The sequence below is a fragment of the Neolamprologus brichardi genome, chromosome 12 (genome assembly GCF_056152115.1).
Source record: "Neolamprologus brichardi isolate AB-2024 chromosome 12, ASM5615211v1, whole genome shotgun sequence".
In the NCBI taxonomy this organism is placed as follows: domain Eukaryota; kingdom Metazoa; phylum Chordata; class Actinopteri; order Cichliformes; family Cichlidae; genus Neolamprologus; species Neolamprologus brichardi.
This window is the reverse complement of record NC_142115.1, coordinates 5,789,305-5,810,030: the sequence shown is the minus strand read 5'-3', so window position 1 is coordinate 5,810,030 and position 20,726 is coordinate 5,789,305. Positions and strand designations below refer to the sequence as shown.

The window sequence follows — 20,726 nt, the reverse complement described above, 5'->3', positions numbered from 1 at the left end:
TTTAGCCTGCATAAATACTGGCATTGTTATCTTTTGATGTGGTCACATGTCTTTGTGGCTCCACACGTGATCAGCCAAACCTTTTGGTAGCAGGGCGAGGACAGACGACAGGACCTGCTTACCTTATTGGATGTTTGTAGTTCAGATACAGGAAAATAATATGACAGTGACCAATATAGTCAGATTGTCTTTGGTTTATGGACTGGGAGAAGTGTTAGTTAGTCCTACTGTTATTTTCATTTCAACTCCTAAAATGTATTTTAATTGTAGAAAATTAACATGTGTACTCTCTAACCATCATTTTAAAGTGTAACCATATTTAACCTGTGACATCAGATAGTTAAAGACTGTCCTTAATGGGGCGGTATATAACAGTATCGCTTTGTTTCGGGTTTCTCTTGCTAGCACTGTAATTATTCAGTTATCCCACACCTGATACGGTGAAATTGCCAGTGAACTAACTTTTTCTGATTCTTTTTCATTACTGCTTTTCTTATTGACAGCAGTCATTTCTAACTCTTGATCCGTAAGCGCCCTTCCCGAGTGGACCACCGCACACTCGACTCTCGCACTCCTATTCACCTCAGCCGTGTCATTCAACTTGTTGTCATTATGGACTCGATTTCTTAGTCCCAACACAAAATGGTTGTGATTAACAACTTCTCTAGAAGCAGTACCTTCACAAGGTGCTTGCACAGACCTTCTTTTCCTCCTCCACCCAACAATTCTGCTCCACAGCTGGCTCTGCACAACGCAGCAAAAAGGCCTGGACTTGCATATCGCCTCGAAGCCCCTCTTAAAATTCTCATTGTAGTAGCCATAGATGATGGGGTTGACGCTGGAGTTCGAGAAAGCCAGCCAGTGTGCGAAGGGGAAGATGTAGCTGGTCAGAAGGTCCAGCTGGTTCCCATCCAAGTCTGCATAGTCTGTTATCATCATGAGGGTCCAGAGAGGCAACCAGGACAACATGAAAAGCAAAGCTACCACAATGAGCATCTTTATCACCTTTATCTTTTTCCTCGATACCCTCGGATGAGCGTGTCTCCTGCCTCCTTCCTGGACTGTAGCATTGGCCAGGTGCGGCTCGTTGTTTGCAAACACAGAAGAACACAGTTTGACTCCAATGCTTATGTACATCAGTGAGATTACTGTGAGGGGCAGCAGGTAGATGTGCGCAAACAAAACCACTGTGTAGACATTTCTCATCCGAGGGTTGGCAAAGTTTTCGTAGCAGGTGTACAAGGGCAATGTCTGATTGAAGTTGTTATTATATATCATGTAATGGAAAGGGACTTTCTCCACAGTCAGGGCAACTACAGCAGGACACATGAAGGCCACAGCTAACACCCAGATCGAGGCGATGGCTAATTTGGCAACGAACACCGTCAGCTTGGGTTGTAGTGGGTACACAATACAGCGAAACCTGCAGTGGACAAGGAAACAAAAGAAGCATTGTTATGAATTAATGAAATAAACTTGTGGGTTTTCAGAGATAAATATCATAACTTGTTTAATTTAATTTTTTTTTTAACCCTGTGAGATAAACCCATTACATCACAACTGTGATTGTTGTGATGTAAATTTTTTCCGATGTGTCATTCCTATGTAAAAAGTCTGTGGTTGTATATCAATTGGATTGAATTTTTTCACGTTCGTTAAAAAGTAGTTTCAGGTATAAAATTCCTAGAGCAGACCTTCCCAAAGTGTGGGGCCCGCCCCCTGGTGGGGGGGGGGGGGGGGGGGCGCAGAGCCATTGCAAGCCATTGCAGGGGGGCGCGGAATGAAAAGGGGGAGGGGGGGGGGACAAAACGCTTGGACACTGCTAGCATGGGGCGCCCACAGAAACGCAAAGCAGGAGATGAAGCATCGCTGAATATGTTTCCAAACCAACTTCATTCTAAGCCAAAGACTAGAAAATATGGTGAAGCATATCTGCCCTTTGGTTTCACCTGCACAAGTGCCAAGGTAGGTCTCCCCTGCAGAATTGGTTTTCCCTTCGTCAGGAGCAATCGCTGGGCTGTTTAAATCACTGACAAACAGTATCCTACAGTTCTTTATGTTTTTAAACCCATTTTGCACAGAGAGGCATTTTTTGAAAAATGTATTGATAGCAATGTTGAATATTATTACACAGGAAAAAAAAAAAACGACACGTAAAATAATCACACTGTGATGCGCAAAATAAGGGGGGCGCAAACATTTTTCTTGTAAAACAAGGGGGGCCCAGCAAAAAAAGTTTGGGAACCACTGTCCTAGAGGTAGAGCATGCAATACTTTCAACTTCTGGCCAACCACTTTCTATTCCAAGGTAGTAGGCAACCTGTCTCAAACACTTGCGGTCTGACTTTTACCGACTGCAGTCTTTGTCAAACTGGCAAAGGTTTGCAAATAATTAGTGTTTAATTTAAAAACACAGACAGACTGTGTATTGCATTTGCACATTTTGCATTAGTCTGTGCAAAATAGCACAAGCGACATCTCTCTGCAATATGGGACTTGACACAACTGGCTGACTACTGGTTGCATTCTGGTTATTTCTATATGAAATCAAGGTTGTCCTAAAAGCAGTGTCCATTTAATATTGCAGTTCAGTTGCTCTCCTGCAGAAACTGCATCATTGAGGAGGAATTTTAGAACTTCTTTTTCATATGTATGTCATTTTAGTTGGATTTTAGTTGGAGTAGCTAATTTGAATTTCTGTGAATGTAGATGACAACACTCATCTCAATTTTTGCTGATTTATAACAGTTAATTTGATGTATTATCACAGACAGATTTTATGTCATTTTGAACTTAACTCCATTCAGTCACAGACCTATTATCAGACTGACTGCGTCTGCTTGCCATTTTGTTGTTGTCTTAATGCACCAAGGTCACGCTGAAGATGACAAATGAATATGAGTGGATGCAGATCTGATCTTCATTTTCAAAAAAACAAAACAGATTTCAAAGGCAACAGGATCACAAGTTGACTGCACATCCTTGCATTAATGTTGGTTGCAAGTTCCTAGAGTGATCTTAGCAATAAGTGACAAAATAAAGCTGTTAAATATTTGGGGTTTTTGTCAGTCTGGGTATGGCTGGTTGGACTGTCCAACTTAAATGTATAAGTAAAAACAACGGCGTTCCCAGAAAGGTTCGGGTGCTCTGTAAAATGTAAAAATAAAACTGAACGCAGTGACTTGCAAATCTCACAGACTCACATTTTATTCACAGTATAACACAGAAAATGCATCAAATGCTTAAACTGAGACAATTTCACATTTAATGGAAAATATCAGCTCAATTTGAATTTGATATCAGCAACACATCTTAAAAATGTTGCGACCGGTATAGCAAAAGGCTGGAAAAATAAGTGTAACTGAAACAGCAGCAGGAACATTTTGAAAATAGTTTGGTTAATTTGCACCGTGTCATGATCCTGGGCCATGTTGGCCCAGCATTCTTAGTTTTCATGTATTTTTGTATTTTGTTCTTTATTTAGGCCATGGTTCCTGGGTTGCTCTGTTAAGTTGTTTCTTATTTGATTTCCTGTTGTGACTTTTACCCCCTGTGTGCCCCTCTGTGTATCTGTGAGCCCTCGTCTCCCCTCCTTGTGTTTTATTCCATGTTTCCCCAGCCCGCTATGCCTGTGCTCTCCTGTCTCTCTCTCTCCTCCTGTCTGCACCTCTGTGTACTTCCTGTTTTACTTTGACAGTCTCCCGTCAGTGTTGTGTTCACTCCTGCCGTGTCTTGTTATGATTATGTGTCAGCTGTGTTTCCCGTGTGCTCCCACTTCCCTCGTTAACCCTCTGTGTATTTATGTGCATGTCTCCCTCAGTTCGGTGTCGCGTCGTCAATGTCTCCTCCCCAAACCTGTGTGCCTTTCTGTGTTCCCTTGGTCTTCTGTTAGCATTCCCAGTTTAGTTCTGTTTCTTTGTGAAGCCTGCAATAAATCAGTGATTTTGAGTTCAGTTCCTGTCTCTGTGAGTTTTGCGTTTGGGTCCTCATCTGCCTCCACACAGCCAGTTCATGACAAACCGAGTCAGTAACATAATTGTTCAAGCAATCGCTGTGTGCAAGGCAGAAAATCAGTAGTGCTGAGTGTAACTGTGATCATATTAAACTTTTCAGGATACAGTATTGTAATGAGTAACTGCTACCTCCAGTAATTACATTACAATTACAATCATGTCATTACTTGTGCTAATGGAGAGACAAACAACCATTAACACCTATGGCCTATTTAGAATTGCCAATAAACCAATCTCTTGAGCTTTTGATTATTGCATTGATGTTTGTCTTGTGGTTTTGAAGTGAAATATCTCAGTAACTTCTTTACTGGATTTGGCTGCAGTGAGGTTCACCTTAGGACAGGGGTGTCAAACTCAAATACACAGTGGGCCAAAATTCAAAACTGGAACAAAGTCACGGGCTAACACTAATATTTATTGAAATATATTTATTCCTCCAGATATAAGAATGAATCTTTTCTTATGGACTCAAACACATTTTGCTGAAAAACTGAATATGGAACAAGCAAAGCTTAATACTAAACAATATATATATTAGCTGTATAATACCAGTAGGCCAGCTCTAATAGTAATTTGGTATGGCTTCGCGGGCCAAATGTAATTAGTCTGCGGGCCAAATTTGGCCCGCGGGCCAGAGTTTGACACCTTTGCCTTAGGATATCTATAAACCTACATACATCTGGTTTTACTCTCACTTTTCATACCATCATTAGGCCAAAAGTGTATATTTGTCCGCTGCTGTTAGTAAATAGTATTATTCTAAAATGAAATAGGAATAGAGCAAACATTGCACCACTAACATTATTAGAATTTTTATATATTTGTCCATTAATTATTTCTCTGTTATTGTGTTATATTCCATCAAGAACCAAAGAACAATGTGCACTTACCTTTCAACAGCAATAGCCACAAGGGTGAAGACTGATGCAGACACTGACACGCCCTGCACAAAGCCGCTCATCTTACACACCGTGTTGGAGAAGGGCCAACCTGTTAAGAAAGTAACATCATTGGCAATACAAGGAAATAACTGTCCCAGTGATTTTAGAAATCCTTAACAGCAGTCTGATTATATTGCTGCAGGAAGAATATTGAGGTTGGCAAACAGTTTTTAGACTCCACGCTGTACAATGTTGGACAATGCCATGTCTTTGTTGTCGAACGACAGTAGACACCCAAATTGAGATGTGCCATTTAGAATGGAAGACGTATCCGTTCACATTTTTCTTCCTTCCACTTCACGGTGATTGTTTCATTTTTCAGCGGCAGCAGAAACAGAGTTTTCAAACACAGCTGACAGCGTGACTATAGCCTCCCAATTTCTTTTCTATGATGAACGACAAATTGCTTGAATTGAGCGTGATGGGATTGTAGCAGTGGGCTGGTGTGCTGAAAAAATTTGAAATCAATTGACAGTGACCTCGGGGTATTGGAAAATTGCAGCTCCATAGGCAAACATTTCCTGTCAAATAATACAGTACCTTCCTCACTCCATTGCACACCATCAGGCAGAGGAAGTGTGAGGTGCAAAATACCTCTATATGATTATGGATTACAACAGTGCATAATAATAATGATACTTTTCCAGCATTGTATGTTATTTCTGCAGGACAAATAAGCAGGTGAAATTTCTGAGTTCAAGCAAAGCTGCAATTTTCCCTGCAGAAACTTGCTGTGGCTAAGAATCCATGTGTAAGAATGATCATTAGAGCTTATAGGCTGAAAATCCCAAAGTGCTAAAAATTAAAACAAGAAAACACAAACAAAAGATTTTGTAAGAAAAAAACCCCTAAGGGACAAAAAGGTGGGACAGAGGACAAAATAAAAAAGAAACTCCAGTCAGTATTGTGAAATGCCTAGAAAGGATTTTTATTGTAAATTTAGGGGTTCACTGGCTTTTCCATCAGACCTCTTACCCCCCGCTAGAGGGCTACCCCTTGATACTTTTACATACTCTTGTGTTTTGTCTCAAGGGTTGTTTTTTGTGTTTTGGCAACCATTCCCACATTAGAATTGCCAATTAACCTAACCCAAGCATGTGTTTTGCCAGTGACAGGATGCAAAAGTGCCTGCCATAGAAAATGAATGAGAATCCACCCCCACCCCCTTTGGCCTCTGACCCCCTGAATGAACCACTGAATGACGTACTGAACAACCCACTGAATGGCCCACTGAACTGAATTTAGTTGTAAAAAATGTTTCTTGTGTTAATTTAAGAGCTGTTAAAACTGACTGGCCAATTGTGACAGAGCACTAAATTAAGGGGGGCGAAGCGAAGCGCCTTGAGGCGACTTTTGTTGTGATTTGGCGCTATATAAATAAAATTGAATTCAAATTCAAATTCAAATTTTATTTGTCACACACACACAACCATACACAGTATGACATGGGGGTGAAATGCTTGTAGCTGTGCAATGCCCGACCATTAAATGACAGAAAATTTTTTTTTAATAAAATTGAATTGAATTGAATTGAATTGGGGGTGCACACAACAGAGGGGTTAAACCGCCTCCTGGGGTAAAAGGTAAGGCATCATTCAATATACTTATTTCTTAAAAAGAAATAATAGATAGAAAACTAAACATAAGTTCATCATTTATCACTCTTTCCTCGGGTCATTTAATAATCAACACCAGAAACCAGTCGTCCTAGATTCAACATTCAGAATGAAACCTGCCAGAATGTTTCAACAGAGTAAATTTCTATGACTGCCATGGAAATCCAGAAATGTCTTCTCTGGACCAGAGCTCATTTCAAATGGACTGAGACAAAGTTGGAAACTGTTCTGCTGTCAGACGAATCAAAATTTTTAAATTTGTTTTGGAGAACACGAATGCCACGTCCTCCAAACTAAAGAGAAGAAGGACTGTCTGTTATCAGCAGATTTCAAAACCCTGCATGTCTGATGGTATGGGGGTGCATCAGTGTCTATGAAAACCACAGCTTGCACATCTGGAAAGGCACCATCAGTGATGAAAGGTACTGTATATAAAGATTTTAGAGCAACATATGCTCCCACCCAGAACACTAAACTGCATTCTACAGCTATTGCAGCAGCGTCGCCTCATAGAAGAAGAGTCCAAGTGCTGAATTGACCTGCCTGCAGTCCAGACAGAGCAGCTAGAATCCTACAGTACTGATTGAATTGAATGGATTGTTGTTAAAAGAAGATGGCATGGTCCCTACTGTGTGATGCTAACATGAGCTGGCATTTTGTATAGTAAAATGGCTCAATTTAAACACTTATATGTTTTCAGTTGTGTTGCGATTCGGGTCCCAACTTTGGAATTGTGGATGGAGTTGGAGTTGTATGATAATAATAATTATAATAATGGCAATTCTTTACTGTATTCTCCCGATGCTTCTTGCACAGAGCTCACTGAGCTGCCACCCACATGTTCCACCTTTTGTCACTTCACCATCTGTACATTTAAACCATTGTGAGCAGCCCTAAAATAAAGACAATTACATCATTAGCATGGTTTATCCTCATTATCATATCATGAGACAAGTTCAGCCAATTCCATTCTGTTCAGTTCAAATTTATTTACATAGTGTCAAATCACAACAACTGTTACCTCGAGGTGCTTTAAATTGTATATCGCAAGGTAAAGACCCTAGAATATTAGAAAGAAGACCCCCAGGAATCAGACGGAATGAAAAGAAAACGATGATTGCTGCTATCAGTTCAGCATCTTGTGAAATAATCAGTCAGACTGCTGTAAAATTTAAAAATAAAACCCGCAGTAAAACTTGCATCTTGCTGTTTGGTGGTGGACACTGCTAGAGGACTAAAGACCCATCGATCAGCAGGCTCATTGCTATGCATCTCCATTCACAAGGTGCTTTGCAAAGTCTATTTATGGTTAAATGCCACGCAGAGCGTGAAATAGGGATCCACATATGCATTTAATTTATAAAGGGAAATTGTCTGCAGTTTATATAAACCTGATTATCCTTTGACACACAGATTTTAGTCTCTGTGCACATATACACTTCTAGTATGGTCCCATGTGCTGTTTTGTAAATGAGGCCCCAGGTCATTGTTTTAATAATGCATCATCAGAGTCACTGTCACACACCATTGCAACCAAACCACTACAGGAGGGGCTCAATCTCTCATAGTATAAAACACAGAGAACAGACACTGAGTCACACTAGGCTGCAAGGACAACATACTCGCTGTTGGTTTACGTTGATTCACAGCATACTGCTATGTGCTTAAAGTGAAATGCTTATGAAAAACAAAAACTTTTCACGTGGTGATGATTTATCACCGTGTTTGACACTAGTTTTAAAGGAATCTATAGTATTGTGTGCAATACAAACCTGTAGTAAATGGACAATTTCATTATTTTCATTCATGGTTATTCATGCTTTTATTTCATCTCGCTTAGATTATTGTAACAGTCTTTTTCTTTGTTTGAGCAAAAGGAATCTTGACCGTCTCCAGTTAGTCCAGAATGCTGCTGCAAGGATTTTAACAAAGACACGAAAAAGAGAGCACATTACACCAGTGTTACGTTGTTACTGGCTTCCAGTACATTTTAGAATTCATTTTAAAATCTTGGTACTGACAGAATGCTCTCCCTCCATCATTACGTTGCCTTGACTGTATTTATTCTTTTAAAAAGCAGCTTAAGACTCATTTATTTAGATTGGCTTTTAATTAGATTTGTACTGTCTTCCGAGGAGCAAGCAGAGTCTGTGGATGAGAGAAGGGTCTGGCTTCAGGCACCGCGGAGCGCCATATTGGGACCTCCACACTAACTGGAAACACGTGACCTCCACAGTAGGCGGAAAGACGTTCTTTTTTCTTTCTTTTTTTTTTGTCTCGTTCCTGCATGGATCATTAACCTTGCAAATTGATCGTAAAGGTGTGTACAGAGTCATCCGTGTATAAATTCGCCGTTAAGAATTATATAATTCTAGGAATCATCTACTTTGCTTACACTGATTACATTGGCAACTGTCATACCCCCGAGGTATCTAAACTTTAGTAAGGAATGTGTGTACTTTTGACACCTCTGGTTAGCATTTAGTGGTCCCTTTCAAACGTATTTGATTTTTGCTTGTTATTGAACAAATTCACTTCACTGCTTTTCACTGTCTGACATCAATGCACATTCCATTTACTGCATATTGCGCTTTATTCATGTCTTCATGTCTCTCATTCCCCCTGCATCAACATTGTAAAGTTTGTCACAAAGAGATTTATATATTTATAAATACTAATATTCTCTATTCCATTCTGTTCTGCTTTTTTATTGCCCAGATTTTAGTTAGCCTTTGTTAAATTGTCTGTCATATGTCAATAGATACGTATGTCACAAATAAAAGTGTCTTGTAAATTAGGTTTTTGTAAAGAATTTTCTCCCCAAATCTCTTACATGCTAACTGTAACGTGTTATTTCTGCTAAAACCTGAACTTAAATGTGTATATGGTCTTTATCTGCTTTAGATGCACATATCAATTTGGAATTCTGCCACCAAGCCAGAATTGCAGGAATGCACCACGTGTTGCAGAAGACCCTTTCACTGCTCTGTGCCCCACTCTCAGCCCTACTATCACGGCAAAGATTGAGCAGCATATAAATGAACACATTAAAAATGCTTTGCCTTTCAAAGATATGTTGGTATCAAATATACATCATAGTTATAAATATGCACTTCTTTTCAGCACTTCTGCAGTCTCTTTGTTGAATTAAAAATTGCTTTTCACACTGTACAGTTCAGTGCATTCATCAGCAAGAGAAAAAAGTGTTTTCAATAAATATTTTTTTTCTTGTTCACCACATTTCTTGACAGCTCTTGTGATCCACACCATTTTGCTTTCATTATTGAGGATGGCTTGGACATTTTTATTAATATGTACAATCTGATTGTTAGATAAACTGACTGCATTCTATACAATTGCATTTAAATTACATATTGTTGTTGTTTTTCTTTTTTTTTTCTCTCTTACAGACAAAATGATATGCCGGTGCACTTTCACTGCCCTGTCTGTAACATAAAAATCACACAGCGTGGGGATATGGCAAGGCAATTACTGTCATGTCAGCATTCAGGACTGCTCCCCACTGAACTCTCCGTGGAGCCCCATCTCCCTCTCGATGTCTTGTCTCCAGCATCTAAACCATTTTCTGAATTTTTGGTAGAACATTCATGTGCTCTACCGCCTGTGCTAAATGAAACTGCGGCTTGTGGAAAGTCCATGAAAATTAAATTCCCTCACTGTGGTCTTAGTCTTCTTAAAAAAAAACTTCAAGGCTCACATAATGAGGAGGCATTCAAACAAGTCAATAGATGTTTGCCTGGCCTGTCATCTGCAGTGTTTTTGTGTAGAGGGACTTTTTCCTCTTTGTTTTTCAGTTTGCAGAGGACATGGAGCTCTTTTTAAATGTGCTGACGAGCAGAGACTACGGATCAATGCGATGTTTGACACTTAATGGACAGATGAAGGCACTGGCTGTTTGTTTGTGTTTTTTATTTGTTGTTGTGTTTTTTTTTTGTTTTGTTTTTTTGCAGTGTACAGAATTCCAATTAAGCTTATTATAAAATGTTGTTCACTTGTTTTATGTCCATACTTATAGGAAAAATGTTTTGTGTAAATGTAACAGCATTGTTTATACTTGTAACTTCAGTAAGTAAAAAGCTTACAGTTGCTATTAACAGTAATGTATTATCCTGTAATCAATAATATTTTTATACATTTTATGAATTAACCCTCTGGGCTCTATCCTGGCCATTTGTGGCCACTTCACTTGTTTGTTTGTTTTTTGACACTGCAGTGGACCAAAAGAATGACACAGGTTTGATCTTAAGGATCTAATAGTTGTGTGTGTTTGTGCATGACATTGCAACGCAAATATGTATTTGCAAGATAGACTGGAATCAATTATGACGCATCAAATATTACACAGGCTGCAGTGAGTTTTTGTTGATACAGACTATTGAGCTTTGAGTTTCCCAGTCAAACTTAGCTTTGACCACATGCTAACACTTTTACTCTTCTATATATTTCATAACAAGACACCATAGCCAAAATATTAACAAAATATATATTAATAAAAGGTTCAAAGCTGCAGCACATACTGTTAGTAAATGTGCACCTTTATGCAGGTGCAGAAAGTGCTGCTGCTGTAAGTAAGCCAAACAGCTTCCAGATCACTTATTTTTCTGGAAAGATGGCAAGAAGGGCATTACTGCTCATTTCTACAATCTCCCAGATCTTGGAATACAATGTTTGTCCCATGAAAACCACGTCACAGTAGTAGGAGTCCACTAAAACCTACAAATGAAGAGTGATCCTGGAAGAAAGGGCGCACACTAGTGACCTCAACAATTGCAAGACAGCCTTGTCCCCGATGCTTATATGAAAAATAAATAAATAAATTTATTTTTCATATAAGCATATGAAAAATAAATTTTTCGCTATGGTAACACGTAAATAGTTCTTTCAAAATAAGACACACGACCACAACACGGGAAAAGACCCAGGGAAACCAACTCAACGGACCGGTACTGGTCCGTGGCCCTGACCGCTGCTGTACAGGAGACACTGTACTAGGTTGATTGACAATGGTCTACAGCAATCACAACACACAACACAATGTATTGTAAAAATAAATAAATAAATAAATAATTGAAACAGTCCGCGAAAGGTGAACCGCGTTATTGTGAGGGACTACTGTACAATAATTTCCAGTAGCACTGCTGATATATGAAATGGTGAGTTTTGAGGTTGTCTTCAAACAAGTGCATTGTACTAGTAATGACTAGTTTATATTTATGAAAAAACCTTTATGCAGTAAATGTAGCAAAGAAACAAATACATAACACATGGACACTTTTGGCCACGAACAAGCTGAAGGGATGGTGATTTTTTTTAATAAACCCAGAGTGTTAAAAAACACTTAGAACCAAATTTATTTTGAAGTTATTTGTTTACGGTTAGTGTGGAGGTCACGTGTTTCCGGTTAGTGTGGAGGTCGCAACATGGCGCTCCCCAGTGGCTGCAGCCAGGTGCTCTTGGTGGATGAGGGGAATGACCCACCAATTTCCGGAGGCGAGGTCACTGAGGCAGTTAAACAACTCCTTGGTGGCAGAGCCCCTGGTGTTGATGAGGACCGCCCCGAGTTCCTGAAGGCTCTGGACATTGTAGGGCTGTCCTGGTTGACACGCCTCTACAATGTTGCGTGGAGATCAGGGGCAGTACCCCTGGACTGGCAGACCGGGGTGGTGGTCCCCATCTTTAAGAAGGGGGACCGGAGGGTGTGTTCCAACTACATGGGGATCACACTCCTCAGCCTCCCTGGGAAAGTCTTTGCCAGGGTGCTGGAAAGGAGAGTTCGTCCGCTAGTCAAACCTCGGATACAGGAGGAACAATGTGGTTTTTGTCCTGGTCCCAGAACACTGGACCAGCTCTTTATCCTCTCAAGGATACTTGAGGGTGCGTGGGAGTTTGCCCAACCAGTCTACATGTGTTTTGTGGACTTGGAGAAGGCATTCGACCGTGTCCCTCGGGGTGTCCTGTGGGAGGTGCTGCGGGAGTATGGGGTGTCTGGCCCATTGCTACGGGCCATTCGATCCCTATACAACCGTTGCAAGAGCTTGGTTCGCATTGCCGGCAATAAGTCGGACTCGTTCCCGGTGGGTGATGGGCTCCGCCAGGGCTGCCCTTTGTCACCAATTCTGTTCATAATTTTTATGGACAGGATTTCTAGGTGCAGCCAAGTGGTGGAGGGCTTTCGCTTCGATGGCCTCAGAATCTCATCTCTGCTTTTCGCGGATGATGTGGTTCTGTTGGCTTCATCAGGTGAAGGCCTTGAGCTCGCACTGGAACGGTTCGCAGCCGAGTGTGAAGCAGCGGGAATGAGGATCAGCACCTCCAAATCTGAGGCCATGGTTCTCAGCTGGAAAAGGGTGGAGTGCCCACTCCGGGTCGGGGATGAGGTCCTGCCCCAAGTGGAGGAGTTCAAGTATCTCGGGGTCTTGTTCGCGAGTGATGGGAGAAGGGAGCTGGAGATCGACAGACAGATTGGTGCTGCGGCTGCAGTGATGCGGACGCTGCACCAGTCCGTCGTGGTGAAGAGGGAGCTGAGTGATAAATGAAGCTCTCAATTTACCGGTCGATCTACGTCCCTACCCTCACTTATGGCCACGAGCTGTGGGTAGTGACCGAAAGAACGAGATCGCGGATACAAGCGGCGGAAATGAGCTTCCTCCGAAGGGTGGTTGGCCTCTCCCTTAGAGATAGGGTGAGAAGTTCGGCCATCTGGGAGGGGCTCAGAGTAGAGCCGCTGCTCCTCCACATCGAAAGGAGCCAGCTGACGTGGTTCGGGCATCTGACAAGGATGCCTCCTGGACGCCTCCTGGGTGAGGTGTTCCGGGCATGTCCCATTGGGAGGAGGCCCGGGTCAGACCCAGGACACGCTGGAGAGATTATATCTATAAAGAAAAGTAGTACCTATACAGCTATAATGATAAATGAAATCGAAATGGTTCGCCAGTCTTAGGGTGTGTTAAAAGTGTAAAGATTTAGGCTGTATGATCAAAGGCGAAAAAGTGTGAGTTCAAACTTATTCCTGACAATTCTAATACAATATCTGTAATGTAGCTAATTCACCGATGGCGATGTGGAAATGCTGTATATAAATATGTATAGTTAGATCTGAAGTCATACTCCATTGTGAAATTATCATTAGTGCCATCCAGTATTAAAGATTCTTAGTTTCTTAGTTTCTGCCTCGGGGACCAGAGTATCACTTCAGACGATGTTGCAGGCTCCACTGGCAGCAGATGGGAGATAGTTTGTTAGTTAATGTTACAAAGTGTCACAGTGTGCCTCTGGAACTGTCACCTCACAGCAAGAAGACTCTGTTGAAAGTTGACGGGTCCTTTCTGGGTAGATTTGTATGTTCTCCCTGTGACTGTACAGGCTCTTTTTGGGTACTCGAGCGTTCTCTCACAGTCCAAAGGCATGCATGTCAGCTTTAATGGAGCTCCTGTTGGTTGATATGAATTAAACAGTTGCCACTCTCTCTGTCTAAGGCCTGTGATGAACTGGCAATCTGTCCAGGGTGTACTCCACCTGTCAGTAAATATATAATACTTGGATGTATATAAGTATAGTTTATAGGAGGTGGTTTTCAAAGAGCTTTCAGCAAAGAATAAAGACTTTCAACACTTTAAGCTGAGTTCATTCTTTCAGCGTGCACTAATTAATACCAGACTTCCCCTCTACCAGACTCAAACAAGGTACAAAAACCTCTACCACAGCATGCCATTTCAATAATTAAATCAAGCCTTTAGGTAAGCAATAATACGGTGCACCTTCCATTTCCATCAATTATCCTCTCCTCTGCTGCTCATGTGCACAGACCGCTAAACTACCTGCAGAGAGCACAGTAATCAAATACTATATGGGCTAAATAATTTCCTGTAATTACCTGATATTTATTTTAATTGTATTTGACTACACGTGAGTAATGCCATGAGATGCTCTGTGTCTACGTGCAAACCCATGTCATAAATGTTCAAAAAAACATTTGGAGCTTCATGAAAAATATAGAACAGCTAGAATCCTCTATCAGGCAGAAATGAGAGATCATTTCTTTCAGAAAAATCTTACAACTGGTCTCCTAAGTTCCCAGATGTTTGCAGACTGTTAAAAGAAGAACAGTGGCTCTACTTTTATGATATGTGCTGCTGCTATCAAATTTCAAGTGCTAATATTCTTCATGAAACAGGAAGATGTCTAGGTTAAAACATTTGATAAGTTTTCTGTGCTCTGTTTTGATTAAAATATTGCTTCTGTAACGGTCCTGGGTCTTTGACCAGTGTTTCTGTTTCTGTATTACTATTGAACTTTGATTTTGTCATTGTTTATCTTTTCTAGTCTTTAAGTTTCTATGTTCCATGGTTGCTGTCTCACCTAGTCAAGGTGTTATGCTTCCTGTTTTACTTTGAAAGTCTGTGTCCTATGTCAATGTATTGAGTTTTTCTTCCCCTTGGTCTTGTCATATCTGATTACTCCCAGCTGTGTTCCCCTTCTGTGACTCATTCCCTCGTTATCCCTCTGTGTATTTAAGCCTTGCGTTTCCCTCTGTTAGTTGCTGGTTCGTCTGCGTGTCAACCCCTGTATTTCGGGCGTATTTGTCTCCATGGTCCACGTCATTGTAGGCTTTTGTTCCTTTCATTGTGAAAGGAAATAAAGAATAAAGTTACGTTGAAACCAAGCAAACCATTGTTTTTCTTGTGACATTACCAATAAGTTTGATGTGTCACATGGCCCTCTTCCTATTGAAAAAACAAAAGTTGTATCCAACATCGCCGACTTCTAATTGGCCACCATGGTCACCACCCATCTTGAGAAGTTTGCCCCCTCACATATACCAATGTCCCATAAACAGGACTTTAATATCACCAACCATTCCCATTTTATTACGGTGTATCCATATAAATGGCCCACCCTGTAGAATGATGTGCATTTTAAAAATACAGTTGTTCTTCAAGATAACTACCGGTTACTGTATTATTGATTTCTATAGCCATTTACATCACAATACCATACGCATATTAGGCAAAGAAAAATGTTAAAGCTCGTTTTCAAGGGCAAAAACAGAGTGGGCCTGCATGCAGAGGACTCTATGATGTGCTGTGTGCTGATACTGAAAGTAATAACAGATCCACTCATTAAACAAGCAGGCCTTTTCACAGCAGTCCTATCTTGCAAAACCAGTGCAGTAATAAAGCAACAAAACTGCAAGTGACCCCGTCCACATGTGAATTCTGATGTCTGTCCAGGCAGAATCATTTCTGTTCTAGCAAAGTGCTTTTTTTATTACTGCTTATGTTATTTGTTGAAGCCAGTCCTCCCCCATATTGCAATACACAAAGTACTTGGTTTGAAGTCAGTCAGCTGACTGCTGATGTTGTGGCAGAAGTTGTCTACATGCTGTGATTTAAAATGATGAGGACAACTCAGAGTCGTTCTCTTTATGTCTATCTGCTCCCAATACTGTAGAGCAAACGACATATTTTATTTTCTATAGGAATGTTACAAATCCTGGAGAGAGAAACTGCAGAATAGAATTTAAAGCATAAATTAGTGTAGTCTTCTTAATTATAGGATTACTGCAGATTTATTGCACCAGATTTATTTTTTTGAATTGATTACATCAGACCATTTTATACAGTCCCAGTCAAATTTTTAAGACCAGTTGAAAAACTGCTAAAAAAAAAAAAAAATACATATTTTGCATGTTTGGATCTTAACAAGGTCCCAGGCAGACCTTCAACATGCAACAAGGTGAAATGGGAATGAGACAAAACATTTTTTGAACATGCAATTTATGGAAAACCACACTTAAACTGAAACTTTTTTTTACAGGTGATCAAAAGTTCAGGAACACATGCTTTAAAATGTCAAATCTGTGCAAAAATGTGGATTCATTGTCATTTTCTGTCAGGTAGTCACACTGTCATGACGTTCTGATGGCAAAGGCAAAAAAAACCTTTCCCTTTTTGAACATGGTCGGGTTGTTGAACTGCATCTGGCAGCCCGCCATTGCTGCTGAGGTGGGACGCAGACAGTTGTTTGGAATTTCTTAAATGATCCTGAGAGTTATGGAACAAAAAAAGTCAAGTGAAAGACCCACTGAGCCGGAGAATCCATATAGCTGTCCATCAAGACAAATTAAGGCTGTTACTGGTGCCGACTGCAGCCCCATAACCATCAGGCAGCACCTGAGACTGAAGGGCTTCAAAAACAAAAAACCTCTTCAAGACCTAGTTTCCTTGAACACCACAGAACTGACCGTTTGGACTTTGCAAGACAGTGCCAAACATGGGACATTGAAAGGTGTAAGAAAAATTTAATCTCTGATGAGGAAAAATTTAGCCTTGATGGTCCTGATAGTTTCCAATGTCAGTGGCATAATAAGCAGAGTCCACCTGAGATTTTTTCTACGCGCCACAGTAGAGGGGGCGCCATAATGGTCTGGGGTGCTTTGTCCTTCAGTGGAACAATGGAGCTTCAGGAGGTGCAGGGGCATCAAATGGCCGCTGGCTATGTTGAGAGCTTCCCTCTTGACTGAGGGCCCTCGTCTGTGTGTTAACGACTGGGTTTTTCAACAGGACAACACTACAGTACACAATGCCTGCAGGACTCTTTTGGACCATCCTGCGTGTTCCGGTGATCTAAATCCAACTGAGAACCTTTGGAGATGGATGGCAAGGGAAGTTTACAAAAATGTACAAACAGTTGCAGACAGTAGATGCCTGTCGTGCAGCCATCTTCACCACTTGGAGAAATGTTCCCACTCACCTCATGGAAAAACTTGCATTAGACATGCCGCAACAATTTTTTGAAGTTATCAGTAATAGTGGTAGAGCTTCTCATTACCGAGTTCATGTTTGAAACTTAGATTTCTGTTGCATGCTCAAAAAACATTTTGTCTCACTCACATTTCTTCTTGTTGCATGTTGAAGCTCTACTTGGAACCTTGTTAAGATCCAACCGTGCAAAATATGAGTGGTCTTAAACTTTTGATCTGGACATAAATCTGAGAGAATTGCCACATTAAACCACCTAGCGCTAAATTTCCAGCCAGATTTCACATGGTCCAATGACACAGTAATATATTTCTAAGGCAGGGCTTTTAACCTTGGTAGTGGTCATCAAACTGAAGCACAGGTCTATATACAATGTAAAAAAAAAGTGCTGTTTTTACAGGAAAATACTGGCAGGGACTTCCTGTAAAAAAATATAGCAGCACAGTAGATAGCTTTACATACAAAATATGTAAACTGATTTACAGTGAATGAAACTCACAACTGTTAAATCTACAAAAAAAAGAAGTTAATTTCACACAACAATTGTATATTCATAGAATATTTCCTGTATTTTTTACATGTAATAATTGCTTATTGTGGATCCATAAATTGTAAAATTAACAGGGAAATATCAAACAAAAAACTAATTTGAACTGGTAAAACAACTGCGAAAATGTGCATTTTAAATGGAGCTGCTCTGTATATTATACATCAAATCTATTACTATGCTGTATTTTTATGTTTTAATGTAAAAGTATAAATCATAAACCTGCAAACTTCTTACTGCTATGCCTCCACCTAAACATGCAAAAATACATCCTGAGAAAAGACTAGTGAGGAAAATATCACTTTTGGGAAATTTGTTTTGCAGCCATCATCAATAAAACAATTGACAACAATTGGATGCATTTTTTTCAATTTACACAACATGCAAGGAGCACAACAATCACACAATTCAATCAAAATGCTATAAAACTGTGGAACATTCCCGCAAAGCAAGAACTATCTTCATGAAACAAGCATGTGACAGACCCTCTACCAGAAAAAGTTACATAGTAACCTGTTAAGACTTGTCAAAAATGACATATTATAGTTTAATAGTTTAATAGTTTAATTATTTATATAGCACATTTAATTACAACAAGAGCGTTGACCAAAGTGCTGTCCAAGAATACAACATACATAATAAAATAACTGTACAAGAATACAACATACATAATAAAACAACTTAGAGTATTAAAAGCAAACACCAAATATGAATTAACAAATAACTCTCATGCTGTATTAAAAGCCAGTAAATAAAAATGCGTTTTAAGATAAGATTTAAAAAGATTGACAGTGGGAGCCTGTCTGATGTGTAGGGGTAAATTATTCCACAGCTTGGGCGCTACGGCTGCAAATGCTCGATCACCTCTATGAACCAGCCTCGACCTTGGTACAGCTAAAAGCAAAAGATCACTTGATCTAAGAGATCTAAGGGGGGTATAAGTCTGCAGGAGTTCAGATAAATACCCAGGAGCCTGTCCATTCAGGGCTTTGTAAGTCAACAATAAAATTTTAAAATTAATTCTGAAGCGGACAGGGAGCCAATGAAGGGAGGCAAGTACCGGGGAAATGTGTTCGCATCTTTTAGTACGTGTCAGAAGACGAGCTGCAGCATTCTGGACCAACTGCAGCCTTGCCAGGCAGGTCTGGCTAATTCCAGCATATAAGGAGTTACAGTAGTCCAGCTGGGATATAATGAAAGCATGAATCGCTCGTTCAAAGTTTTTAAAAGATAAAAATGATCTCACCTTAGATAAAAGCCTCAGTTTGAAGAAAGACCGCTGTACGACTGAGCTAATTTGTTTTTCAAAGGTGAAATTGCTGTCAAATATAACCCCCAAATTTTTGGCATGTGATTTGACAAAAGGCTCAAGACTGTGCAGGTTAAAATTAGAAGTGTTGAGATTGCTGCTTGGTCCAAAAATTATCACTTCGGTTTTGTTCTCATTGAAGTTAAGGAAATTAGAGGCCATCCAGGATTTAACTTCATCGAGACACTGAAGTAAGGGATCTAGTGAGGCAGAACTATTTCCCTTCAGCTGAAGATAGATCTGAGTATCATCGGCATATGAATGAAAACAAATGTTATATTTTCTAAAAATTTGACCTAAAGGCAGCATATAAATGGAGAACAATATTGGCCCCAGTATAGAACCCTGGGGAACACCACAAGTAAGGGGAGCTGAGGAAGAGATAAAATCGCCAAAGCTCACAGAGAAGGTCCTGTCAGACAGGTATGACCTGAACCACTCTAATGGGGTGCCCTTTACGCCACAATGCTCCAACCGTGTGATTAAGATGCTGTGGTCAACGGTATCGAAGGCAGCGGTCAGATCTAAGAGCAGAAGCACAGCTGAGTCACCTGAGTCAGTGGCTAATAAAAGATCATTAAGAACTTTTAAAAGCACAGTTTCTGTGCTATGAAGAGTTTTAAAACCAGACTGAAACCTCTCAAGAACATTGTGTCCATTTACAAAAGATTGCAGCTGAACAAATACAATCTTTTCCAAAATTTTTGACAGGAAGGGGAGCTTTGAAATAGGCCTGAAGTTAGTGAGGACGGAGGAGTCAAGATTAGGTTTTTTGAGTACAGGCTGTACAACAGCATGTTTAAAACAGGCTGGCACAACACCTGAGCTAAGGCTGCTATTAAAAATAGCTAAAATGTCAGAACTGACAACCTTAAAAATCTTTTTTAGAAAATGTGTTGGAATAATGTCATTTGGACACGATGATGTCTTTGTGCCATAACATACTTCCTCCACCTGATCAAGACACACAGGCTCAAACTGATCAAAAACAGCAGAGCAGGTGAATATTTTAGACGCGTCATGTGAAGGCAGACGCGTCATGTCAAGGCATATTGTGCAAAAATTACCGTAATCACCATTCCGTTCTTCAGTCACCACAACCATGGCCCTGGTCATAGGAAACACATGTGTAGTTACCATACCAAAACATCAGGAAAACCACCTGTGGGGAAACAAACCTATAAACACTGCGGTAACAGCACTGTAAAAAGACAAACGAAAAAAAACTGTGGAACATTCCTTCAAAGCAAGAACATCTTCACGAAACAAGCAGGTGGCTGACCCTTGACCAGAAAAAGTTTCAAAGTACACATTGTGGATTTAACAAAGTAAAAGCTACCAGTCCACAAAGAGTCAATATTCAGGCTTTAACGCCACTCGTGGTCGGAGATAGAGAGTAGCCTATCCTGGTCGGCACTAAACGGTTGCTCTCCAGAATTAACAATTTCTCTCTCACCATCAATAATTCGCTGGTCCCTATCTCTCCCTGTGTGAAAAGCTTGGGTGTCGTTCTTGATAG

The 20,726-nt window shown here is 40.3% G+C and overlaps 1 protein-coding gene across 1 annotated transcript in view; it reads right to left on the bottom strand.

Moving 5' to 3' along the window:
• Positions 1 to 417: 417 nt before the first annotated feature.
• The window catches only part of npffr1l2 (neuropeptide FF receptor 1 like 2), a 33,727-nt gene continuing 13,418 nt past the window's right edge, over positions 418 to 20,726 (bottom strand). Inside the window, exons 2-3 of the mRNA XM_035910650.2 lie at positions 4,904 to 5,003; positions 418 to 1,423 (exon numbers count right to left, since the gene is read on the bottom strand). Coding sequence (XP_035766543.1) covers positions 418 to 1,423; positions 4,904 to 5,003 — 1,106 coding nt within the window. The remainder of the gene's footprint in view (positions 1,424 to 4,903; positions 5,004 to 20,726) is intronic.